The sequence below is a fragment of the Phaethon aethereus genome (genome assembly GCF_964289735.1).
Source record: "Phaethon aethereus genome assembly, chromosome: 3".
Lineage (NCBI taxonomy): Eukaryota > Metazoa > Chordata > Aves > Phaethontiformes > Phaethontidae > Phaethon > Phaethon aethereus.
In genome coordinates, this window is record NC_138576.1 from 96,274,699 (window position 1) to 96,298,535 (window position 23,837).

The following is a 23,837-nucleotide window of genomic DNA, read 5'->3' on the forward strand; positions in this document are numbered from 1 at the left end:
CATTGTTAAAGTCTTGGTGTCTCCGATTTAAAATGTATATTACTAATATGGAAAATGTGACTGATGGTGTTGCAACACCAAGGCACCAGGGGCCTGTATCACAAGTGGGAGTGGACAGGGATGTTGAACAAGTCGCCTTGTACATGCTGCCTATTAATTTGTATAATATTTGTATGGCAGGGTGCTGATGCAGTTCAATAATACCAATCTTTTTGAAATACAATATTAATAACAGATTCTCAATTCAAATGTCAAGTAACGTGACTAAATATGGAGAGTTTTCTGATGCATCCAGAAGATGAAGATATCTACAAATCTTTATTATTATCACTTGATATATCAGCTCCCTTCACTGACATACAGCCTTTGTGCTCTCAGTGTTCATGCCTTATCCTGTAAGTTTCTTATTAAGAGGTCTTAATTCTCAGCAGAGTCAAGAAAGGAATAATTCAAACTATAATTAGTTTCTATGAATCAAAGGCTCATTTGTGTTTGGAAGTGATTTGCAATGAGCCTGTTCTCAATCTCTTATGCCACTATCGAAGCAGCACAGAGTTCTCAGTAACTTTGTTCCCAAAATATTGTGTGCTGTGCTCTCAGTATCAGGTACATCCATGGAACATTTTCAACCGCTTGCCCCAATAATCTCTAGTCAATTCACTATCTTTGTTGTTATTCTAATTATTGGTATTTTTTTCCTTGCTGCTTATTATTCTCTTTTTTTAACTGATTAAGGAGAATAATTGGTCTTTCATGTCTATAGTAATTAGCTGTTCTAATAGTAGAGAAAGAATACAGTACAAGAAGGTTTTTATTGATAATACACACTACAGATACTGCTTGTAGATTACCAGACTGCGAGAGGAGTGATTTCCCTGTGGCTTCTGTGTGTTTGCCCTGTGCAGTGCTTACTGCTGCACGCTGATGTTCTTATGGTCCCCTACCATATTGGTCCTCAAGAATGCAATAACAAAGCACGTTGAACGTTACCCTTCCTATACAATTTACATATAGCATTGGACACTGTCCAAGGAGGTACACGGAGGAATTAGACCATCTTGATCCATCCTTAGGCAGAAGTTCCTCATCCTGCTCGTTGAGTCTCAGCTCGCTCTCATTCCTTTGGGGCTTTTTTGCCATTCCCTGTGCTGAGTATTGGTTGGTAGATGCACTTTAAAATTATTTTTCAAGACCTAGGCATTTCATAAATGAAAGAATTTAACTTGCGGGCCTTCAACATTGTAAAGCAAGCGAAAACCGCCAGCTTATCTGGCTTTTCTCTCTTCCCCTTATACCCCAGATAAACTGATCAACCATAGCACATGCGCTGTCAGGTAAGCGTAGGACCAAGCCTCTTCTCAAGACCAGATGTATCTGCTGCCTTTGCAGCCACTCAAGTCCATGCCAGTACCACAGCCCAAACTTGGGATTTCTCTGTGGGGGAGGCCCAAGCACACTGGCTGTGTGTCGCGTGCCCACGCTCCCCTTTGCCATCGGGTGCGCGTGGGGCTGAGTGTGCTCCAGCCCCGATGCCGATGGACATCCTGAGCTTGGTGCTGCCTGAATATAATGTAGCTGACCCACAGGCAGAAATGTGGACACAAAGGTTTGGGTCAGAGTACGCTGCGCTCCTCTCTAGCATGAATTCAGAGGCCAGCAGAGCTTCCAGAATTTTGTTCCTTTGGCCCCTCTGTGCAAATTCCCACAGAAGAGCTTGTATATTCCAAGTATGGGGGTGACGGTCTGTTGTTCATTTTTCGTGCCTCTTGGGAGCTAGGTGAGGGCCTCAAGCAAAATGAGTTACACATGTATTAGTTACCGGCAGGTTAGATTCCTCCTGCCACCATTGACAGGCATCTGTGCTGGGTAGGAGCTGTAACTCTGCCACCAGTTAATTATGTTGCTCATCATTATGTGGGGGGGTTTGTCCTTTTCTCTGCTTTTCCCTGTCTCTTAATGTCAGTGTCAACCTTGTCTCCTCTCTTCCCAGGTGTGCCAATGCTGTTTGTTATCCTCTGGGGAACTGTCAAGTACCTTTATGAAGATGAGGGGTTGGTTTAGTTCTGATTTTTCTAGCTATCTCATTTGTGCTGTATGTGTGCACCGGCAGGTCGTTGTTTGCTTTCTGTTCAGCGTGGTTTGCTTTGGCAGTGTGCTGAAACCTCACCTAATTGCTTCTGTTTTGTCTGAAGGTCTTGCATAACATTTCAGAAAGGAGCATATGTTTCTTTCTGATCAGAATTTTCTGCATGTCTGAATGAATCTATCCTTTTTCAGGTCAAGGAAAGGTATGTTTTGTTTTTCTGTAGTTACCGTATCAACAGTAGAAGTCATTGTACCCAACCAAGACCACTTCTGATACTGTGCCTTTGGCAGTAGCCTTTACAGCTACGCTTCAGAGGAAGGCAAAAACCTCCCACAGGATTCTGCCTGTGACTTGTAGTGGTTAGCTTATACCTAGCAGCAGAGATGCGATTGCCTGTTCTTGTCTAAGCTTCCATTATTTAGATCTTCTTAAAATAAAGGCACATTCTCTGTCTGCTTACGTTAGTCTTGCTGAAGTCAACTATACCACACACGAGACTGCTGCCAAACACAAAATACTTTTCGTCCACTTTTACCATAGTGGCTGTTCTGAAAAACTGCCTTTATGTATGCTTTATGTATAGTATTGTAGTTTGTTGTTTGTCTGGGCTTTTTGTAAACAAAAGGGAGGAAAGTAGCTTCCTCTTCATAGTGGCAGTGACTGCCTGGAAATATTTGGGTAGTGTTCTTTTGTGATGAAATAAATAACTTTATGCTATTTCCTTTTTATTCTAAACGTACTATTTATTGGGTCTTCCTCTTAGTTTCCAAACAACCCAGCCAGCACTTTTGTAAAGGACCCTTTTTCTCCCCTCCCCCTCGCCCCCCAACGCAATTACTGCTGGAGAGATGCTGCAATGTGAAAAATCAGTGTAGTCAGAGCTACCCCCAGATCTTTTTCTAGTGTTTGTGAGCATTAAGAACTGGCTTTTTTTTTTTTAGTGGCTTTCATAGTACTGAACCAATTCAGTTAAACCTGCCTTTTTTGACTTAAGCAGTGGTAGGATTTTGACTTCCCTTTTCAAGGTTGACTTGATCATATTCTGTAGCAAGACTGTGGCCATACTGGTGTATTGCAAGTTTGGTTGAATTTATCAGAACAGGTATAGGGAACATGTGGTCCCTGAACAGGCGATGTTCCATGGACATATCTTCCTATTGATGTAGAAAATGTATTCAAAGCTTTCACGCCGAGCCTCCTACATTATGCGGTGCTCAGAGCTGATTTATGTTTTCTATTAAGGAAAACTGTCACTCATTGCCTTCAGCGGACCTTAAAAGGGGCAATTTTGCACCTTATTGAATTTTCTAAATCTTGTATAAATATTTGTAAAATACAGCAATAAATATCCCTGTGCAGCAGCTTCTCTGAAAGGCAAGACTTCTGTGCCTTGGGCGGGCATTTGCTGGAGCAGCCAGGGATATCTTTCATGCTGTTGGCCGCAGCGCTGTCACCATGGATGTGCAGTGGGCTGTAAATTTCATTTGTGACTTAACTACTTCCCTGGCTATGAGGAATAACTGGAAGTAAACGTGGTCAGGGCTGGGAATTTGAGGCAGTCCTGTGAACGTAGCCATTTGAATGAAGGACTCGAGCCTGCAAACCTTACTTGCTGGCTGGCTCCTCCTTTCCTTACATGTGCAAGTGCTAAACTCCTGTGGAAGGCAGTTGCTGTTTCAAAAACCAAACTGTTTAAAAAGACTTTGTCTAGATTACAAATAAAATTAAAGGCAAACTGTGCTGCTTGGCTCTTAGACCGTGCCTAAAGAGCTGATGCTTACACATCTCTCTTTCTATCTGCAATTAATTACGGGAGCAAGGCAGCTAGCCTACAATCTCTTTCAAAAACAGTGCCATTCAGCTGTATCTCTTTCAAGGTAAAAATTCTGTATCTTCATTTTTTAGAAAAAGAATACCAGATTGGTAAGCAAAGGCAGAAACTTCCCAGTAGCATTTGTTTCACTGGACCAATTCTCCATTCATGGCTCTGAGGCTATTAGTTGCCAAGCATCTTCTGAGAGGTGCTGAGAAAACTGCAGGGATAGATCCCAAACACAATAGGTGTTGGTGTATTTATCAGCGTGGCAATCCCAGAAAGCACAAATGGACAAGAAATCACGTACAGATCTATCAATCTTATTTTCTGGACACTTTAATAGCTGTGACACTTTAATTGGGCTGTAATGGTGTTTTTATTGCACATATTTGTATAAATTTAGAAGTAGCTAAAACTGCTCTGTGCCACAAGCAGCAAATTAATACACACAGCAATGTACCAGAGTTAATGTAAAGAATAATTTCTCAGCCTCTGTCATTATCAGGAAATTTTAAAATTGCCTCTGCTTCCACTGCAGCTAGACAGAAAATTAGAAGTCCACTTCCAGCCATGCCTATTATCCTGCCAGTCTTGAGGGGTTCATATGAAATTAATTTTAAAGGCTCTGTGAAGCTGTCTCCCAGTCACACACACCAATTAAGAAGTTCTTCTGTTACTCAGATTCCAGCTCAGGTACGCTGACTACACACGATACGTACACCTTTTTCCTCCAGTACCTAAAATACAATTGAATTGTACGTTGTGGAGCTGTTGCAATAATATGCATTAAACTGAAACTGAAAGGAAAAATGAAATCCTGATCTATTCTCGGGCTTGCAGTGCCTGCAACGGAGGATGGCATTGCCACAGCCACACTGCTTCACTGTCCTCTCTAGTATGTGAGCGCGTGCGGATGCGCTGTTGTAGCGCGGACCGCTACCACAGGCTGCCCGGTTTGCTGGTTTCTCTCGAGTTGACTGTCCCATGACAAGGTTGGGGAGGGTTTACTCTCCACCAGCATCACTCAGGCTGAAGTTTCGTAGGACTGTTAAGAAAACTTAAGGAAAATTGAGTATATATGTTTTGGTGGATGAGATTTTGGAGCTGAAGAGAAACTTGTTTTGTGAAGGAACCTATGTTTTCTGTAGCGCCATTTCATAGCTTGTTTCACAGCCTGTGTAGCTCAGACACGTGCTGGCTTTCCTCATGACTCTTGCTTTTGAGTAATGCTGAGCAATATGGGAGGAAGCTAACAAAGTTATTTCATGGAAATATTAAGAATGCTGTCGCTGCAGCAACAAGTGATGTGGTATGTGAAGATTTCCTCAACAACTGGGCTGTTGTGCACACAAGTGGCCCATCACACAGTCATGGTGGCTGGCTGTGGCCAGGGTGGGACTCAAAAGATCTAGCTGTACAAACCCCGCAGTGTAAAGTTCACTTCAAACCAATGATCCCAAACTGTGGCTTTCAGGTATCACATTTATTGTGATTGTTCTCCAATATTGCCCAAGGATGCAGGAATTTAAAAAGCAAAAATGAGGCTTATGGGGAGAATGAAGTATTATATTTCCTCCAGCATGTTACTTGCTTGGCAGGGGGCTCAGCTGGCCCACAAAAGTTGGTAACTATTGCCCCCATCTTTGATTTTGCTTGCTTATAACTTAAAACTTCTTTTGGGCCTGAAATCCGTATGTATACACTGAAGGAACTGGAGTTTGCTGCCTTAATTGCTTCCTCCTGGTTGAAATTGGTAGGCCCTTTTTGAGAATAAGGGCAAATAAAATAGGTGACTGACCTAAGTATTGATAGGAGAGAAGTGATGGTAGGTAATGTGATAAAGAACTAACAAACAGTTAAATAATAAGATGATGCTGGAGACGGAAGAATAATAAAAAACCTGCAGAAATAGTAGGATGGGAGCTGTGCAGGAAAGGTCTGACTCACAGATTTTTCCCTCTCTCCTCCTCTTATCCCCATGACAAATTTGACCTTGGTTTTAATGGAGTAAATCTTCACAATTAACTGATGATCATTCCTAGCAAATTGTGGAGGCCATCTAGCCATTAGTGGGCAAGAAAGGCAGGTGAGTAGCATCCAGTTGGATTATGATAGCTGCAATAGCACAAAGCATTCAGTGTTTGCAAGAAGCAATTGTACCTGTTTCCATGTCGGCATGATGTGCTTTCCTGGTATCTAGTCTTCGATATTGTTTTCTATCTGCATGGCTATGACAGAATGAAAAGCGGGAGACTTTAGTAACGGACTGAAACTTTTTCTTCTTGCATTCTTCTTTTTGCCATCTGCCTAGCTGCTGGACCAGAAACTATAACATGAATTACTGGCTGATCATCAGACTGCCCATTCTCATCGCTATCGGGGTGAGTATGGGGCATGTGCAGCGAGCGGGCGGATTTCCACGAGAAAGAGGACATGATACAGTACAAAGAGCAGATGCGTGCATGGCTGTTGTGCCCGTCCAAAGGGTAATAACCTTTCAGGGTATTGACATTTTAATTCGCAAATGTGATTTTATGAAACCAAATTGGTTTCTGTCACTGGAATTCCCAACGAGCGTTTTATTTAATTTGGCCACATGCTGTCATGTTGTAGTGGCAGCACATGATAACAGAAGAGCATGCCACAGCAATCCAATTAACTCCCCGGTGAAGGGAAGGCTGTGGCAGGTAGTACAGGGAGGCAGGAGATAACATTCCAGGTACCGGGCTACAAACGGTGGGGTATGTTGCAGAAATGCCACATGCTGCAGCCACAATGCTGTGGCAGTCTCAGACCCCCAGAAAAGGCAAATGGGACAGCCCCCACTTTTACTGTGTCTCACTCCCCGGGGATGTAGGTAAGCTCCCCTGCCTTTAGCGAACTGTCTGCATTTTCAGGGGTCACTTGTGCATTCACAGAGGATGTAATTAGAGCACAATTCCTTAGCAAGGAGTGGAATTCTGCGGCAAATTCTGCAGCCGCAGAGTAGCAGGAGGCACAGGCACGTACACATGCGTACACAAACCAGCTTTTTTTGAACACTTACACACATGTGCTTCTGGATGACAATAGAAATCCTTCTTTTATTTCTCCAGGTAAATTTCCTGATCTTTATCAGAGTTATATGCATCATCATCTCCAAACTACAGGCTAATTTGATGTGCAAAACTGACATAAAATGCAGGTATGTCATGTGGTGGTCTGACGCTTTTTGTGCCTCTCAAAATGGAAGTAGACAAAAAGGTACATGAAAAGGAGTGGGGTGACAAAGGTGGTGAAAGATCACAGGCCCTGAGTAATGCAGAGGTGGGGGTGTCGCACATGGGTATGACTGCTTGGACAGTCAGTCCCCAGAGCATCCTCCTGGTGAAACCAGGGCAGTTGTTACACCTGTGCTATAGAAAAACAGAAGGCTTGATCTCAGAGTTTGTCATTTTAGAGTGTTCCATAATACTGGAAGAATATTAACTAAGCAGGTATTTTTTTTAAATGCTTCCAGCATATGCCGGTATTTCACGTAATTTGGAAAAAAAATGAGTCATAGAAATAAAAGCTTTAACTACAGTGGAGATCAACACGGGGGTCATTTTGAGTATTGCTCCTTGGTCTTCCTGTCAATTATTATTAAAACTTTCAATCTTGAATGCATATGATGTTTTAAGAGAGATGTCAGATTTATCACAGAAGTGTTCAATTTTTATTTTTCAGGCTTCACCCTGTCCATGTGTGTATTATTGCTGTTAACTAATCACGTTGCTGAGATTCATGGTCACATCCTTCATTTCTGCATCTTGGACAATATTTCTGTATTGCAGTCTGAAAAATAATGTAGAAATAACCAGTTAGCAACAGAGTGAATTAACCAGTGTGGAGCTACATGCTGTGGTAGCCAGGCTGCTACTGATGGTTGACTTGGCTAGTTTGAAGTTGGATATTTTACTGCTGCAGGCTTCTAAGCTAGACACAGAATGTATTTTGGTGTATTCTCATCAGAACATAGAGTTGCCGTGTACGTTATCTACCTTCTTTACTTCATGTGAAATTTTGGAAATCCTAATGTGTGTTTATAGCTCAAAACAGAGAAAGCAGAGAAAAGGACTCCTTTTAGTGAGCTGTGGGCTTTGCTTTCATCCCTACTGTTGTTTTGAATAGATATGACCTTTATTTGCCAGGGTAAAATTTGCAGGGGTGGAAAGCAGGGATTTTCCAGTTCTGATGACTTGAAGCCATTTAAGTCTGACTGTAAATTTACCCTGTCAAGGGAGAAAGCCCTTGTGCTCATGACTTCTGCATACAGCAGGAAAGTTTCATGCAGCTGAGCCATTTTTCAGAGGTGCATGTTCATTCATTTCTTCATGTTGCATGTTCAATAATCTGCTGCATAAACAGAAAGGCTTCATTGGGAAAGGATTTACCCAGCAACAGAGCCTTCTTCACGGACAAAGACGATAGTCTTGGTGGTCCTTCTGGAGGTTGGTTGGTTAAAGCTTCCCCCAGAAGCTTTGGGGAATAGCTTTACCCAAAAGAGTTCAGTTCATTGGTGTGCCTCTGATGATAACAAGACCAGTAACCAGAGATTCCTGAATCAGAATTTTTTTCTCCCCTTCTATTTTCTGCTCAAAAACACTAGAAAAGATTTTGGGTGGAGAGAAGACAGAACTGCCATGATGGAATGTGTTCTTTTAAGCAAGGACCAGTCTAGGTGCCCTAAAAGGTCACTAGTTTAGATATGTTTGTGTATGGAAAGGAGAAAAGTGTTTTGTTCTCAGGCCAATCTTTCCTCTGCCTGTCTCCTGTTGCCCATTCAGTTGATGAAGAGAGAGAGCTTACTTTTCAGTATGGCAGCAAATACCTTTGCAGAAGGACTGGAATTGTGGAGAAACTTCTCCCCTTGGTCAAGGAAAGCATTTTCTTTAGGGAGGTTTTAATTACCCAGGAAGCCTTTTCACAGGACTTTGTATGGCTTCCTGTTTAATGTAGAACTCTCCAAGTATCCCACCCAGAACAGTTAGTGCTCATTAAATAAACTAGGGGTTTGCTGTACACCTACACAACCAGCATCAGCCTTGTGCTTCTACCTCTGTCTCGGGCAGGTGGTGGTGGAGCAGAGCCTCCATTACAAGCCTTGCTGGTAAGCTGCTCATTTAAACAAGCCCTCTATGCCCCAGTGCAAGGGTCTGCCTAGGTTCCCTAGAGATCTGCATTCCTGCTTACCTGTATGTGTGAATTGTTTCATTTCAATAGTTGCTTTGATTTACCATCTCTCGGTCCTTTTGTACCAAGGACATTGGCAGGCCGGTGGATGGGCTGACAAGAGCCTTGCACTTGGTGTGTAGTAACTCCATGCAGCAGTACAGGATGTGCACTGGCTGGGGAGGGCAACTTTACAGGAGACCCAGGGATACTGGAGGACAACAGGCTGTACACAATTCAGCAGCGTGCCCTTGTGACAGAATGGGCTGACTGCATGCTGGGCAGCACTGATGTGAGCTTAGGCAGAAGGTCAAGGGAAGTGGCTGATGCCCTCCATTCAGCACTTATGAGACTGCTTCTGGTATCCAGCCTGGGGCTTCCCAGTACAAGACATCATGTCCTGTCCCTCCAACCCCATGGGACTTGCATCAGTTTGGCACTAAGCTAGTTCAGGGGCTGAACCAGGTGACATAGAAAGAGGTTCTGAAAACTAGGTTTATTTGGTCTGGAGAACAGAAGACTAGGCAAGGATTTCATTGCAGTCTTCAGCTGCCTAATGGTGGTTATACAGGGGATGGATCTGGAGTCTTTTCAGAGGTGCACAATTAAAGGACAAGGGGCAGAGGTCACAAGTTAAAGAGAAATTCCAATTGCATGTCCGGGGCGGGGTGGGGGGAGGGAATTTTCAATGAGAGTGGTCTGATGCTGGAAGAGAGGCCCAGAGGGGCTGTAGAGGACCTTGGCGGTATTCAAAACTTGGCTGGACACAGCCCTCAGTAAGCTGCTGTGAATTGGAGTCAGACCAGAGACTTTCAGAGGTCCCTTGCAACCTGAACGATTACATGATTCCGAATAGCAGCAAACAGCCCTAAGGGCACACCAGATCTACTAAGTACTGACAGACCTGCTAGTTGAGTGATTTTTCTATCTACTGAATTGTCTCAAGACAGGTCATTGTGAGGTGTTGACAGGTTCTGTGGCCCAGGATAGCCCTATAAACTCCTGTGTTGAGGCTCAGGCATCTTTCATTATCCTGTTGGGTCGCTAGCATGTGTGTCTGTCAAAAGAGAGTTAGGGACCATTCTTGTGAACGTTCTGCTGTGGTTGTATCCCTGAGCATTGCTCTCACTGGTGAAAAATGTTTTATTTCAGGTTGGTTTGTCTTTTTTCCTTTGCTAGCTGTGTCTTTGAACTTGCTGTTTAAATCATGGAGTCATCACTCACTTTAAGACAGTTTAACTGCTTTTACAAAGTGTTCTGCAGTTACGGTTAGTTACAATGTTTTGAAGATTTAACAGACCACAGAGGTGGGGAGGAACACCAAGTACTCCTCCCTTTGCCAAGATATTTGTAAAAGATTCCAGTCATTGATAGATTGTTTTTTTCCAGACATAGGCAAGGTAGTTTTGGTCATCTTTCCCACTTGTTAGTGGGGAAAAGGATACACAAGACGACATTTTGGGTACAAGAAAGCACATGACCTGCTCCTGAGATTGGAAGACGACTTTTCAGGTGGCTTGCAGCCAGGAGCTGAACACAGAGCTTTCCTCACAGCAGCAAGTGGTCTGCAGTGGAGCGGCAGGGACAGTTAAAACATGTTGAAACCTACTAAGGTTATTTTGAGTATTACTTTTTTCTGCAGCCCGTGGAGGAGGACACTGCGACATAAAGTGGTGCAGTGACTTACCGAAGGTGACAGTGTCAGAAGCAGAATGTAGAAACAGTGACTGCCTGTGATCACTGGGATCAACAATGATCTACTCAGTGGCATTGTTGTTTTTTTCTTTCTTTGTCATCTTAGGCTGGCCAAGTCTACGTTGACTCTGATCCCGCTGCTGGGGACCCATGAAGTCATCTTTGCCTTTATTACCGATGAGCATGCCAGAGGGATGCTGCGCTTTGTGAAGCTTTTTACTGAACTCTCCTTTGCTTCTTTTCAGGTAGCACTCTCACTGTGCCCATGTAGATGAGAGATTTTTTAACTGCTGTTTGGGGACCTGCTTTGTCTCTCATTCATTGCATGTTCCCTGTTCTTTACATTTCTCAATTTAGCACAGGATATTACAGGATTATGATAATGGAAGGGAAAGTATGAGGACTAATTTTGATGGCAAACTTAAATGTTAGTGTCACATACTCTTATTTTCAACATCTTAAATTTACCACAACAAATTGGTATTCCTATCAATGTATTAATATCTACTTCCTATGGGGTACCTGAAGGCAATAATAATATTATCTGTGATTTTCTGTAATTATATAATGGTATTGCTGAAAGCAAATTTTGTGCTTTCTCCAGTGTTTTTGATGCTCCTTGGAAAATCTGTGCTGTGAGAGGTAGCTGTCTACAGCTGTAACTGCATGTGAGGAAGATGTAGGTTTACTGTGATTTTTTTTATTCAGCTGTTGCCTTAGCTGAGGACATTTCAAGAGAGTCTCCTTGTCTAAGGGAATCATTATTCTTCTGGTTTCCCTGTTCACCCACTCATTCCCTGTTTATCAAGTACAGAGTTGTATTTAAGATCACCGTGAGTTGTTCACTTATGAAATGTTTATAATCAGAAACCAGGTAAGCAAAAAGAAGGGGAAAGGCATCTTTAGAAAAAAATAACAAGTTGAAGAAAACAGTAACTCCTTTTTCCTAAGTTCATGTGCTTTGAGGCATAGTTTGGTCAAACCTCTGCTCGCCATCAGAGCTCTTGGGAACCACAGGTTGTCTCCACCTTGTTTTTCTCTCACCATGGCACATGCCAGTGTGGAGTCTCTATCCCTCTGCAAGTTTGTTTGGCAAAGCCGGGGAACAGCTCTGCTCACTTCTCTTCTGTGTTTTGTTGATTTCAGGGGCTGATGGTTGCAATTCTCTACTGCTTCATCAATAATGAGGTAAGAGAGACACTAGTTGTTCCAACTTGCCTTATCAGCATCCACTATAGGAAAATGAAATGGAAAATGGTCTCGAACTGCTAAATTGTCCTTGTTCAGGACTTTTACTTCTTTTATACAGACCCTCCTCTACAGCTGCACAGGATAACTCTTCAGACAAACGTTGTTGGAAGGAATTCAGGCAGTATAATTCGGGGACGCTATTTGTAGACATAAAATCTTGCAAGTTGTCTTGCTCACAGTTGTATAGTTTGCACTGCTGGAGCTTTTCTTTTATTAGGAATTATTGCTGCTGCTCTTAATCTGTCTCATAGTGCTTCTTATTTGCTTGTTTTGGTGAATGTGGGAGTGGAGCCCGTTTTATTCTGAGAACTCTGCTCAGCTGGCTGGTGAGGTTAGTGTCCTGTTGGCTAATGCTTGTACGGTTTAGTTTCACTTGGTTTCCCTGTGGCCCAGCTATTTGAAGACATCATCGTGCTCTCATTCAAACTGAACTTTCATGGAGTGCTGAGCATTCCCACAGGCCCAGAAGAAATGTAGCCAGGCCTTTCAGTTAATTGATTGCAAGTACCATCTTCTATGGCTTCTGCTGAATCCCAGACCTGTTGGGGGAAGAGTACTGTTCTGGTTTTGTATTGCAGAAATCTTTCATGTTACCTTCTAAGTAATTATTGTTATACATTCATTCAGCAGCCATGGAATCAAACACTACTAATTTGGCAGCACATTATTAAGTTTAATACACATCAATGTGTTTTACACTAATGCTAGAACTACTTTTAGACATGACATGGTAATTCAAGATCACCTATTGAGAGATAGGCCTCATCGAGTAATTGGAATCAATGGAAAAATACTCTACTTGTGGCTTTATGGCCAGGCTGGAGTCCACAGAAAAGCAGCAGGCATCCTGAATTAAGCCCTGCAGGAGACTGTTCACATTTGTAGCTTGTGGGTAAGATTTTGTTTAAGTGAATGTGCTAATTGCACTGCTTACAAAAGCCAGAGGTGGGTAGCAGCAGGCTTTGCTGAAGTATGAATTCAAGAATATTTGTTTCAAATCCCTTGTACAGCTTTACAGGCCTGAAATGCAGCATTGTCTGCTGGTGCATCATGTATTTCTTCTGATTCACTTTGGCCTTTGCTCATACATCCCCTGTGCAGCTGCAGCCAGGCCTCTCATGAGTAATGCCCAATATTTTCCTCCATGTGATACAAGGGCAAAAAGTTACATGATAGCCCAAACTTTATTACAAACCCTGAAACAGGTAGCCTTGTTTCATTCTACCATTCAGATACATTCCTAAGACGTTATCTCTAATATAGTCTTTTGTTCAGGTCTTCCCACTCACATCATCTCAATCTTGCAGGCTATTTGTATCATAGCTCTAGGATACAGCCTGTTGTCTCCGGCCAGATTGAAGACTCATTTTCTCCCTTTGACTGACTCTAAGATACCCATTTCTATTGCTCATTGACCTATTCTGTCAGTAAGTACATTCATGCTTTCTTTCAGGATCTGCCTGTAAATGTCTGTAACTGCTTTTTCCCAGTGCTGCCTATTAAAACAGCTGTGTTGCATGCCCACAAAAGGTACCAAGTACTGGGGTAGTATACAGTCAATTTGTCTCCTGCAGACAGTATGGTCCTCACATTTCACTGTTCCCTTTTCTGTCTTTATCAGGCTGTTTTCCCTTTTTCTTCCATGCCAACCTATCTCAGATACCCTGTCTTTTCCTGGTGTCTTTGTGCACCTTTTGACACAACGATCCACAGTTATCATGGTAAAATAGAAGCTTCTATCTCGGCATCTTTTCTTCTGTCCAGTTTGGTTGTTATACCAGAGGGACAGATTCCATTGTCAGAAATGCAGAGATGCATCTTGTTCCCACCAGGACAGTATTCAGTACAAGGGCTGTAGCCCAGAGCGGACAAGCACTGTAAGAGGTAACCACCAAAGGAAGATGACAATTGGTTATGTAAAACTTTGCTCCTTTTTTTAGGGCTGCCTCTCAGATTCAATATTTTGTAATGAACAAGCAGAGAAGACAGATATACAAGAGATGGTTCCCTAGGAAGTTTCCCTCAGAGTGTGAAGGTTTAGCAGCCTGTGTATGATGACAAGCTGGCACTGGAGCTGCCATCAACCCATTTAGTCTCTTGGCGGTCAGTACCAGACCTTAAGAGGAAACAAAAAGGAACTCTCCAGAGAAGGCTCACTTGAGCGACCCACCTATAGTGAACTTACTTCCAGGCTGAAGTACACACCATAATGAATTGATAACTGTAGTTGCACTCCTGCCTTTTTCTAAATAGAGTGAAAAATGTTCCATTTTATGTCCTCTGCCTTATGTGTTAAAAGCTAATGGAGGTTCTTACTTCAGTCGAGTGGCAAGAACTTTGTGGAACAGTAAGATCTAAATTCTGATTTTTCTTAGCATTTACAAGACCCTGGATAAATTTCCAAATTAGTACATAGGTTACAGTGTTTAACCCAGAACTTGTGACTGGATGAGCATATTTTGTAACTTCAAAAAAAAAAAAGCTAGTATCTGGAAGGAGATACTGTAATTATTATTTAAAAAGCAGAGGGGAGTACAGTCTTTAACATGCTTCATTGTTGGCATCTTAATTCTGAATAAAACTTAATTTTTATATGGAATAAAAAAGGTAAATATTCAAAGAACAAAAATAATGCAAAATATGGTATCTTTTAAAATCAAAACAGAAGTTAAAACACAACTCTTAAGAATACCTGTGGTGACAGTATTGAGCAGGAAGCCAGTCTTTTCAGTCATTTCATGGTGATAAGCAAAATCAACTTAATTGTTAGTACTGGTAGGGCATAGAGTACATTCAGTATTGCAGCTGAATATAATTTAGAATAAAATAATGAAGATAAAATTTCCTGGTGCATAAAAGAGCTTTATTTCTACAAGTAAAAGTGAATGCTGTCATTATTTTAAATATGGAATACCCTACAATGGACTAATGAGATAATTGAATAATTTGAAGCAATAATATTGCAGGTTTAAAGCATTGCCAGCTTTTCTCAGTAGTATGGTATCTTTATTTTTTTTCCTTGCTCTTTTTTAACAGAGTCATTTAAAGATCTGATTAGTACTACTTTTATTCCTTCTGTTTCCTTCTTTGCTTCCGTTAGGTTCAGATGGAGTTTCGGAAGAGCTGGGAGCGCTGGAGATTGGAACATTTGTATGTCCAGAGAGACAGCAGTATGAAACCTCTGAAGTGTCCAGCCAACAGCATCAGCAGTGGAGGCACAGTAGGCAGTAGTGTCTATGCTGCCACTTGTCAGGCCACATTCAGCTAAGATTTCTGCAGGGGAATCGGACCGAGAACAATGAACTGTGTAATATACCTGAAAACCCTTAAGTACCCAAGCAAGTGGCTTAAGTATGCCATCTCCAGCAAGAAACTTAAGCATATGCTGCTCATTGCCTGCAGGCTGTTGGACAAAGGTTTCTAGGGAAAGCAATCTGTTAATGTAATCAACACATCAGAGAAAAAATTGATCACATCTAAAGTAAGTTAGAACAGTTTTTTCCTATTTGCACACAAGGCCTCCAGGTGTCCAAAACAAGCATAGCATTGATCCAGTCTGAAACCACAGGGTCAATGGCTTATTACTGTTGAGTGGGAGAGCTGAGTGATAGAATGATTAAATTACAAGTATACAGAATATGATTATTGCCAAAAATACATTTAGACTTTTACAGGGATAGGGTAAGGTGCCATCAACAGTTTTAGAAAAAAAGAACTTAATGGGACACAACCTGCGTTTTAGGGAAGAATCAGTTTTGTAGTAAGAGTTTCCAAAAGCTGAAGTGGAAAATATGCTTACCTGTTTTCTGGGTAGGTGAAGAACAGCATTCTGAAGGTCTATCAATACAGCAGGTAGTATGGTGTACATTTCTGAATGCTCTCTTTAAGCTTCGCTCGGGGGGGCAGAAAAGAAACCAAACCCAGTATCTGGTAGGGTCCTATTCTGCTATTAATAGGTGAGTGTTATCTCTATTGATATGGATGGAAATTCCCCCTGAATGCACAGCCATTCCGTTTTTATATGGTACTCTGGCTCTTCAGTTGGCACATGGGTGTTACCAGGGACAGGATAATGACTTGTGGTTCAAGAGGACATTTTCTTTCTAAGCTATACTCTGCTTCTTGTGGGTTCAAACACACAGAAGTCAGCTTGTGGCCACAGCTGGTCTTACCAGACTTCACCTACTTGAGGAAGATTAGTAGTTCACAGTGTGGGCTCACTTTTGTTTCTCCTCCAGCCTTGTTCATTTTCTCCAGACAGGAGATACCCGCAGGGTGCTGCCCTCACGGTGGCGGGAAGGCGGCTTTTGAGCAGGCTGCCGGTTCAGCACGGCGGACAGCTCCCGCCCGGGGCGGGCTGCCCTCTTCTTCCTCCTCCTCCTCCTCCTCTTCCTCCTTCTCCACAGCCGGCCTGTCGTCAGCGGGATTAAAAAAAAAAATCTCCCCTAAAACACTATCCTAAAACTCAACGAGCTTTTTTATCTGTTTAAAACTGCGAGGGCTCTTGCAGTGAGTGCATCCACACTGCTAATTATGTTACGCTCTCTGATGTTTACAAGAGTTGCTGGAGAAAACCGGATGTACCTTTACAAGTAGGATACGATCCATTGCATCACTTAATAACAAGCTGTATGTATCTTTACTCAGCTGTTACTCGGGCTCCCTTTACAACAAAGAGGCAAAGTGACAAAGACTAGCTCTGCGAATATCCCCCATAGACTTCTTGTAATGAGCAACTTCCATGGTGAAGCAGTTAGACTACTCAGCAGAGAGGAAAAAACCACGATTTTCAAGTCTCTCTTTGCACTTGCATTCACAGCCCCGATTACCAAGAAAGTGGACTGGATATTCTGGGATGTAATTCAGCATCTTTCCTGCCTGAAGCTAGATTGCTTTACATGGGATTATTTAATCATTGTATTAGAATCCAAATTGCCAACAGGGTGGATTAGTTTTGCAATTATCAGGTTAGAATTGAATTAGAGAGGATGGGTTACCTTCTTCTGCTATAATGCTTGTAATTGAGCTCTGGGGAGGGGCGGGAGAAGTCAGACATGTTTGTAGAAATCCACCACAGTTCTCAGGCTGGCTTATGTATGTTTAGCATGCTGGCTTTTACACAGGCCATTTCCAGGCCTTCCCATCCTAACATTGGTTGCAGAGCTGACCTTGGAATGGAGACCTCAGGTTCTTGTGTAAATTTAATAACTAGCTTCTATGTTGTGTGACCATCAATACAATACCCGACTACTACATGCGTATGTTAACTGCCATCCTGCAATTTAATTAATTAGCTTCCTGTACGTAGAAAGTATGCTTGACGCTATTTAACATCTACCCTTAAGTGCTTTGAATAGGAAAAGACTGATAAAATTAGTCACTGGTAGGTGAAAAGGCAGTACGATGACAGATGAAATCTGTACGATAATGCACACTGGAGGGAATAATCTCACTCATTAATATTCCAAGAGTGGGTGCTAGTTTTCCAGGGCCCTGCTTAGTTGTGTGCAAACCTGGGAAAAAAGTTTCTGCTGCTTGCGCAGCTGTTAGCAAGATGATAGTTTTGCTGTGACAATAGGAAGTTATAGAAGTATTTTAACTATTATGCTGGAAAAAGTATACATAACAAATGAAAGAGAACAGACATAATAGTAGAGAGTATTTACACATGTGGTAACAAACCTGTACTTAGTTGCTGTCACAAGATTCTTTAAACAGTTTGAGTTACTAGGGTCTTCTTGCCCCTCCTAGCCACTTAAGAACTGAGAGCTTTGGGCCCATGAGAATAGCTCCAGCACCATATGTCAAACTTAACTAACGTCTGCCTTGGTAGAATCCAAGAGAAAAATAGGATGACAAAGTGAGATCTTAGCCAAGCAGAGGGTTGTGGTGGAATTTTTTTTTTCCCCTCTCTGATTAAGCTCTCACTTCTTCAAACCTTTTAAATCCCCTCTAAGTACTGAGGGAACAACCCGGTGAAAGTAATTGCCACCAAAGCAGAATTACAGTAATAGTGTATTTTGAGAAATACTTTCAGCAAGGCCTAAACACCAATTTTTCCATCATACTTTATCTACTTCAGCAAAACCTTCCACAAGCCTTTGTTCTTATTCATGCCATCTCTATTTCAGAATTTATAATGTGCATTTATTTGAGTAGCATGAAATAAGCAAAGCAACACAAAGCACTGGAACAGATGACGTGTGAATTTTTATTTCTTGTGCCTTTCAGCTTCATGCTCACTTATTGTGGCAACTTGTTTCATGAAGCATTAAATAGCAGAGTCTATAAATTCACCTGGACATAATATAACTCAAGTTTATGGCAAATGCGAACTTTATTTCCAGCATTGCTGCTATAAAGTTCAATAATTTCATGGATGTTACCTTGTATTTAATATTTATTTGCATGTAGTTCCTTGTTTTAAAAAATACCCACATAATCTAACTGTACAAGATGTTGGATTATCAACTTCCCATAAATATTACACTTATGTTTGTTTTTATTGTTGTAAATAAAGCTTCAACTCACAAAGTTCTGCCACTTTTAAGTATCACCTGACTACTTTTTACTCTGTAATTAGAACACTTTCTAAGAATGGAAACACTCAACAGTTCATGGTTCTCCCAAAGAAACAAAGCTTTATATTTGCAATTCTAGGTCTATTACAAGAGGCCTGTGAATATGCAGACTATGTTAATCAAAACCAAAAGGCAGCATGTTATTTGTAGAGTAAGAAAGAATCAGTAAGAAGAGTGAGAACGCTTGAGGGTTTTTTACCAGACAATGGTGGAATATGTGCAAATCCAAAAATTCCGCACTTGGCTTTAAGTAGCAGCTATTTGGAATTTATACAACACAGCAATATATGAGCTAAGAGAGCACTGTGGCGAGCTGAAAGATGCTCAGCAGTGTTAAACATAGTACCTGTGCTTTAATCTATTATTTTCTTTCCAGTCCAATTAAATTCAAACCAAGACTCCCTTTTGTTTCCTTAACCAATGATGAAACTTGCAGTAAGTCAAGCCTGACCGCTGTAACTGCTAACTTGGAAAAGGCCCTGGATACAGGATTTGAAAATTTTGACTTGTGTGACTACTTTTACCAGTTTGTGACTTTTCAACTCAGTTCTTACAGACACCAGTTCTATGAGCTGCTCTTCACTATGATATAGCATTAAAGATTTGTTTTAATGCAATGATCTACATGCTAAAAATAGTGGTATCTCTTGATAGTACTGTAGGATAATGTTGAGAAGCATCATCAGCCATGCTGTGCTAAAAGAACTAGGTAAATCCACTTCCATCTGCGTGCCTCTTACCTTTTCATGTCTGCTATACCCTCACCTGAATTTTCTTCCAAATGATGGTTAAAGACAGACATATATTACCTACCAGGTAATAAGACTTTTTTGCTTACATTACAAATGATGAAGGCTGTAATATGAAGCAAACAGGGCACTTGCATTAAAAGCAAAGGTTTGTGTTGGATGAAATTCACCAGCTGCCACCCTGGCAGCCACAGCTGTGACACGGCCGTGCCCCTCGGTGCCGCTGCAACACGGGTGACACCAGCTGCCCGCGGGTTTGCTTGCAGCCGCCCGGCCCCCCAGGAGACGAGACCAGAGCGCACGCTTTGCTACGGTTTTATTCGGCACCGGCCCGCGCCGGGGGAAACCAGGTGTAAGGCACAAGAGGCGTTTTGCATAGAAATAACCTTTTTCCTCCGCCCCCAGCCCTTCCTCGGGTCCGTGGTTCGGAGGGGCGGAGGTAGCGGGGCCCGCCGCCGCAGAAGCAGCCGTCCCCGCCGCCGGGCCGGTCGCTACCTCGCGGCGGCGGGCCGGTAATGCAGCTCCCGCTCCAGCTGCTCGGCCGTCAGCGTCCCGGCGATGGCGGCGCAGCCGGGGTTGAAGACGGAGTAGGCGCTCAGCTCGCCCCGCCGCCGCTCGGCGGGGCCGCGGGTGCCGGCGTACATCCAGTAGAGCAGGGAGAGGACGAAGTAGGGCAGCCCCAGCTCCAGCTCCGCGAACAGCGCCAGCAGCACCGCCCACAGCAGCACCTTCAGCAGCAGCGGACGCGCCCACACCGGGGCCACCGCCCCGCCGGGGCGGGCCTGTGGAAGCGGCAGCGAGACGTGGTGTCAGGCACCGATCCGCCGCCACACATCCCCGACCGGCCCGCCTCGGCGCTCACCTGAGCGCCGCCGCCCCGGCCCCCCGCGGCGGCCCGCTGTCCCTCGGAGGCCTCCGGAGCCGCGGCCTTTCCCGGCGGCTCCGCGGGGCTTGGCGAGGCGGCGGCGCTGCCGCGGGCGGCGCGGAACTGGGCCAGCCGCCGCTCCACGGCAGCCGACATGGCCGCCCGGCGCCTGCGCAAGGGCGGTGCGACGGCCGCGCCGCGCCTGCAACGATTTGGTGAGGGGGCGGGGCCGAGGAGCGCCCCGCCCCCGGGGCAGCGGTTGGCGGGAGGCGCGCGCCGCCCTGCGGGACGGTCCGAGCGGGTGGCGGGGCTGGGGCGTAAAGCCGGAGCGAGGGGGTTCCCCAGCCGCCTAAACCCAAAACTGAGGAGGCCGGCAGGGCCTTAGGTCCCCTATAGGTAGCCGCAGACAACCAGCTACCACCTGCCTTGCCTTGTCTGAATTGATAGCAGAGCCAGCCATTTTGCTCCAGAGAAAAGCTGTAAATCACCAAAGGCCTTCCCCTTTTGTTTTGGGTTTTTTTCATATTTAAACCTTGATGACTACTGTTGACACCAGAAAGAAAAGGAGAGGGAGATCATAAAGCATGAAGTGACCAAAGCCTGGGGAGGGTGACTGAGATGTTAGCAGCTGGGGTGACTAGCAACATTTGCGTTAGGCATTCGGGCGGCCATTTTAGAAAAGCGCTGAGCGGCCTGGGAAGGGTGGCATGGAGGAGGAGGGCACCCGTGCTGGGCATGGCCAGCGGGCCCCACTCTCGGTGGGGCGAGAGGAGCCAGGGCGCGCCCTATGCCGCCCGCTCCTGGCCACAGAGAGGCACGTGCTGGGCTCGCTCCAACAGAGGCCTGCAGGCCTCGCCGGCCTTCCTCAGCACGGATGTCCGCTAAAACCAGGCCGGTGCATCCTACCCTCTCTTTAAACAAAAAATTAAAATTGGGAAAAGCAGCTCTGTCACATCATCCTTCAGCTATCGGTACAGCCGAGAAATAGAAATTTATTTACAGGAGTCGGCTCTTAGCCTCAGGAATAAAATATTTATCACTCTCCAGAAGTAATAGTTAGCAATGAGACATCATTTCATCCCGCAGTGCTGTTTCCAGTTACTTATAGCTTTCTCAGAAGTGACCTTTAGGGCTGAATATCTGATGCATGTGTCAGCTCAGAAGTGAATATGAGAAGTCTAATAAAAATCAATTTGGGTGTTCTTAAGTTATCTTAATGTGGAAAAAATTTTCCAGCTAAATCATTTTTCAAATGCCTATTTTATGCTTAGTTACAAAATAACTTTCTTTTAACTTTCCGACTTTGCAAGAAGTGCCACAATGAATGACATTTTCCTCTTTATTTGTGGAAATTTGATTTTGAAATAACAGTCCAAAATGTTTTAAGATAGCACAGGATATTATTTTATTTCAAATTTTTTTTCTTCCTCTTGTACTACTGTTCATGAAAACAGCACCTCCAAGAAGTGCTGGGTAATTCCACATGGTATGTTCTGTATGCGTCGTTAGTCAAACTAATGGTTATACCTCAGCTTAATACCACCTTTGCAAGCCATACCCAGTGATTCACATGCTATCAGATTTTATTCAAAATGAACTGGGTTTAGTACATATTTGCTATTGTGCATCCAAAGAGCTATTTTATGGCTGTGTCGGGCTACCTAGATTGCCATGTGCTGTTAGGAAACACAGAAAAGTGTACCATGAATCATGCCTCTGAAACCTAAGAGTACTAAAGTAACCTCATCTGTAAATGAGTGTTACACTGGAGACAAATACCTAAACAAATTTGTATCCATAAAGACTTAAATTACTTCAATACATCCTGTTTTTAAACAGCTTCATTGAATAGACAGTTTTGTTTGGTCGTTTAACAAACCGTCTGGATAATATGTTCCCTGCTCCCATGCTTACAAAGGTACTGGGCAGTTCACCAAGCCCAATCTTTGGATTCTCAGCCAGTGATTGAAAGGACAGGGCAGGCATGGAGAGGTTGAAGAACACTTCTCTGGGACTCTTGAGTTGCTTCATGCCTTTCTCACTATGTATGAGAAAAACGAATATAGTCTTTTTGTGAGTGTGAGACTATGAGCCAAGACTTTCTCCCCTTTGCTGCAGCTAAGTAAATGCTTAATCAAAAATGGTGGGTGCTACTGGTAGCTGTCTAGTGATTCATTCTTGATAACTGAAATTCTGGAACTGCCCATCAACTTTTAAGAGGGAGCATTAAGATCACTTTAAAGACTTGTGATTTTTTTAACTTTGTTTCATGTTGAATCATAATCGTCATGTCTACAATACAATGAAGCCCACATGCATATGTTTCTCTGCTAAAAAGAAAACCTGTTGTTCTTTATATAGTTCCACTTCAGCAACTTTGAAACCTTTTCCTTTATCCCAGTTATCAACTTTTCATTCTATTTTAATATTTATGATACAGAAGAATCTTTGCATTCTGCTTTCAGCCAATTATCACCAGCTTAAGGGACCACTTTTTCAATACTTGGGAACTTCAAAACCATTAGGTAGGAACCTCGTCTCTGGAACTCCATCAGCAAGAGAACTGAAGGAGATGATGTGGCTGCTGAAAGAATTGACAAAACAAGAAAACTGTCAGTGCCATGTCCAAAATGCAGTTGTCTTTTTTTTTTGGGGGGGTGGTGGTGACTGCAGAGTGTTTCTTAATTAATTTTCAAGTGTCTCTGCTCTTTCATGTTCCTTGAGGAAGCAAGAGGACTGAAAAGTAATTTGGGGAAATATTTTTACAGGACAGAAAGCATTAGAACTATTTGTGGCAAAATACCAACCCAACTGAGTTAAGCTAAGTGTTGATAGCAACACTCGGATGCTGTGGCACCCTTTGCGTTTATCACATCAGCAGCCCATCACCAGCACATCTCGGCGTCAGCAACCTCTTTATTCAATAGTACAGGCTCAGGGCCTTGCTCCGTGGTTTGGAGGCTTGTTCCTTACTTCCTACAGCTGCAGATATCTGTTCGTGCATGTCAGCTTTTTCAGATATATCAACAGCAATCAAATTACATTAATTCTCTTGATGGGTTAATCTAATTCATTGACGGGAGCTTTCTCCTTCATGAGATAAGCATCCACACACACACACTGACTTGCTAAGTGCCATAAATGCAGGCAGAAGGGCAATTCATTATTAATATAACGATTTAGCTTAATTAGTTCAATGGAGCTGAGGGAGCATTAGCTTTAGTTGTTGAGGTCTTGGAGAACATGTATAAAATAGATTGAAGTGCACAGACTCATACTTGTCTAATTCCATACAGAGCTTTCTGCATATCCATTTACTAATCAGTTCTAAACTGCAGAGAAGAAGCTGCTTCCTTTGTAAAAACTAGTCGTTAATTTTCCTTCCTAAAATAGCAGCATCAAGGTACTTTGCCTTTAGACGTAAAGGAAATTTTTGTCTTTTTATTGAACTAGTTGAAGTTCTGAATTGCAAATTTTCACATGTGCGTCGTTTCAAAATGTGTGCCTTTGTGTATTCAGCAGTGCACGCTAAAAGGTGCTAAGATATTAGCACTTACGTTACTGCTTTATATGGTGAAATGCTCTATATTTAAACACATTA

General features: G+C 43.0%; 2 protein-coding genes across 2 annotated transcripts in view; one reads left to right on the top strand and one right to left on the bottom strand.

Annotated features, from left to right (window-relative positions):
• The window catches only part of GLP1R (glucagon like peptide 1 receptor), a gene marked incomplete at both ends in the record, with an annotated part of 85,287 nt that extends 69,978 nt beyond the window's left edge, over window positions 1-15,309 (top strand). The window contains 6 exons of the mRNA XM_081998158.1: window positions 1,991-2,051; window positions 6,214-6,283; window positions 6,998-7,086; window positions 10,897-11,035; window positions 11,937-11,978; window positions 15,142-15,309. Coding sequence (XP_081854284.1) covers window positions 1,991-2,051; window positions 6,214-6,283; window positions 6,998-7,086; window positions 10,897-11,035; window positions 11,937-11,978; window positions 15,142-15,309 — 569 coding nt within the window. The remainder of the gene's footprint in view (window positions 1-1,990; window positions 2,052-6,213; window positions 6,284-6,997; window positions 7,087-10,896; window positions 11,036-11,936; window positions 11,979-15,141) is intronic.
• A 4,451-nt stretch (window positions 15,310-19,760) lies between these two features.
• Window positions 19,761-20,392, bottom strand: SAYSD1 (SAYSVFN motif domain containing 1; the record flags this gene model as incomplete). Its single annotated transcript, XM_081998480.1, has 2 exons — window positions 19,761-20,153; window positions 20,234-20,392. 2 exons carry the CDS (start codon window positions 20,390-20,392, stop codon window positions 19,863-19,865), a joined length of 450 nt encoding a protein of 149 aa, XP_081854606.1. The 3' UTR covers window positions 19,761-19,862.
• Window positions 20,393-23,837: the final 3,445 nt, after the last annotated feature.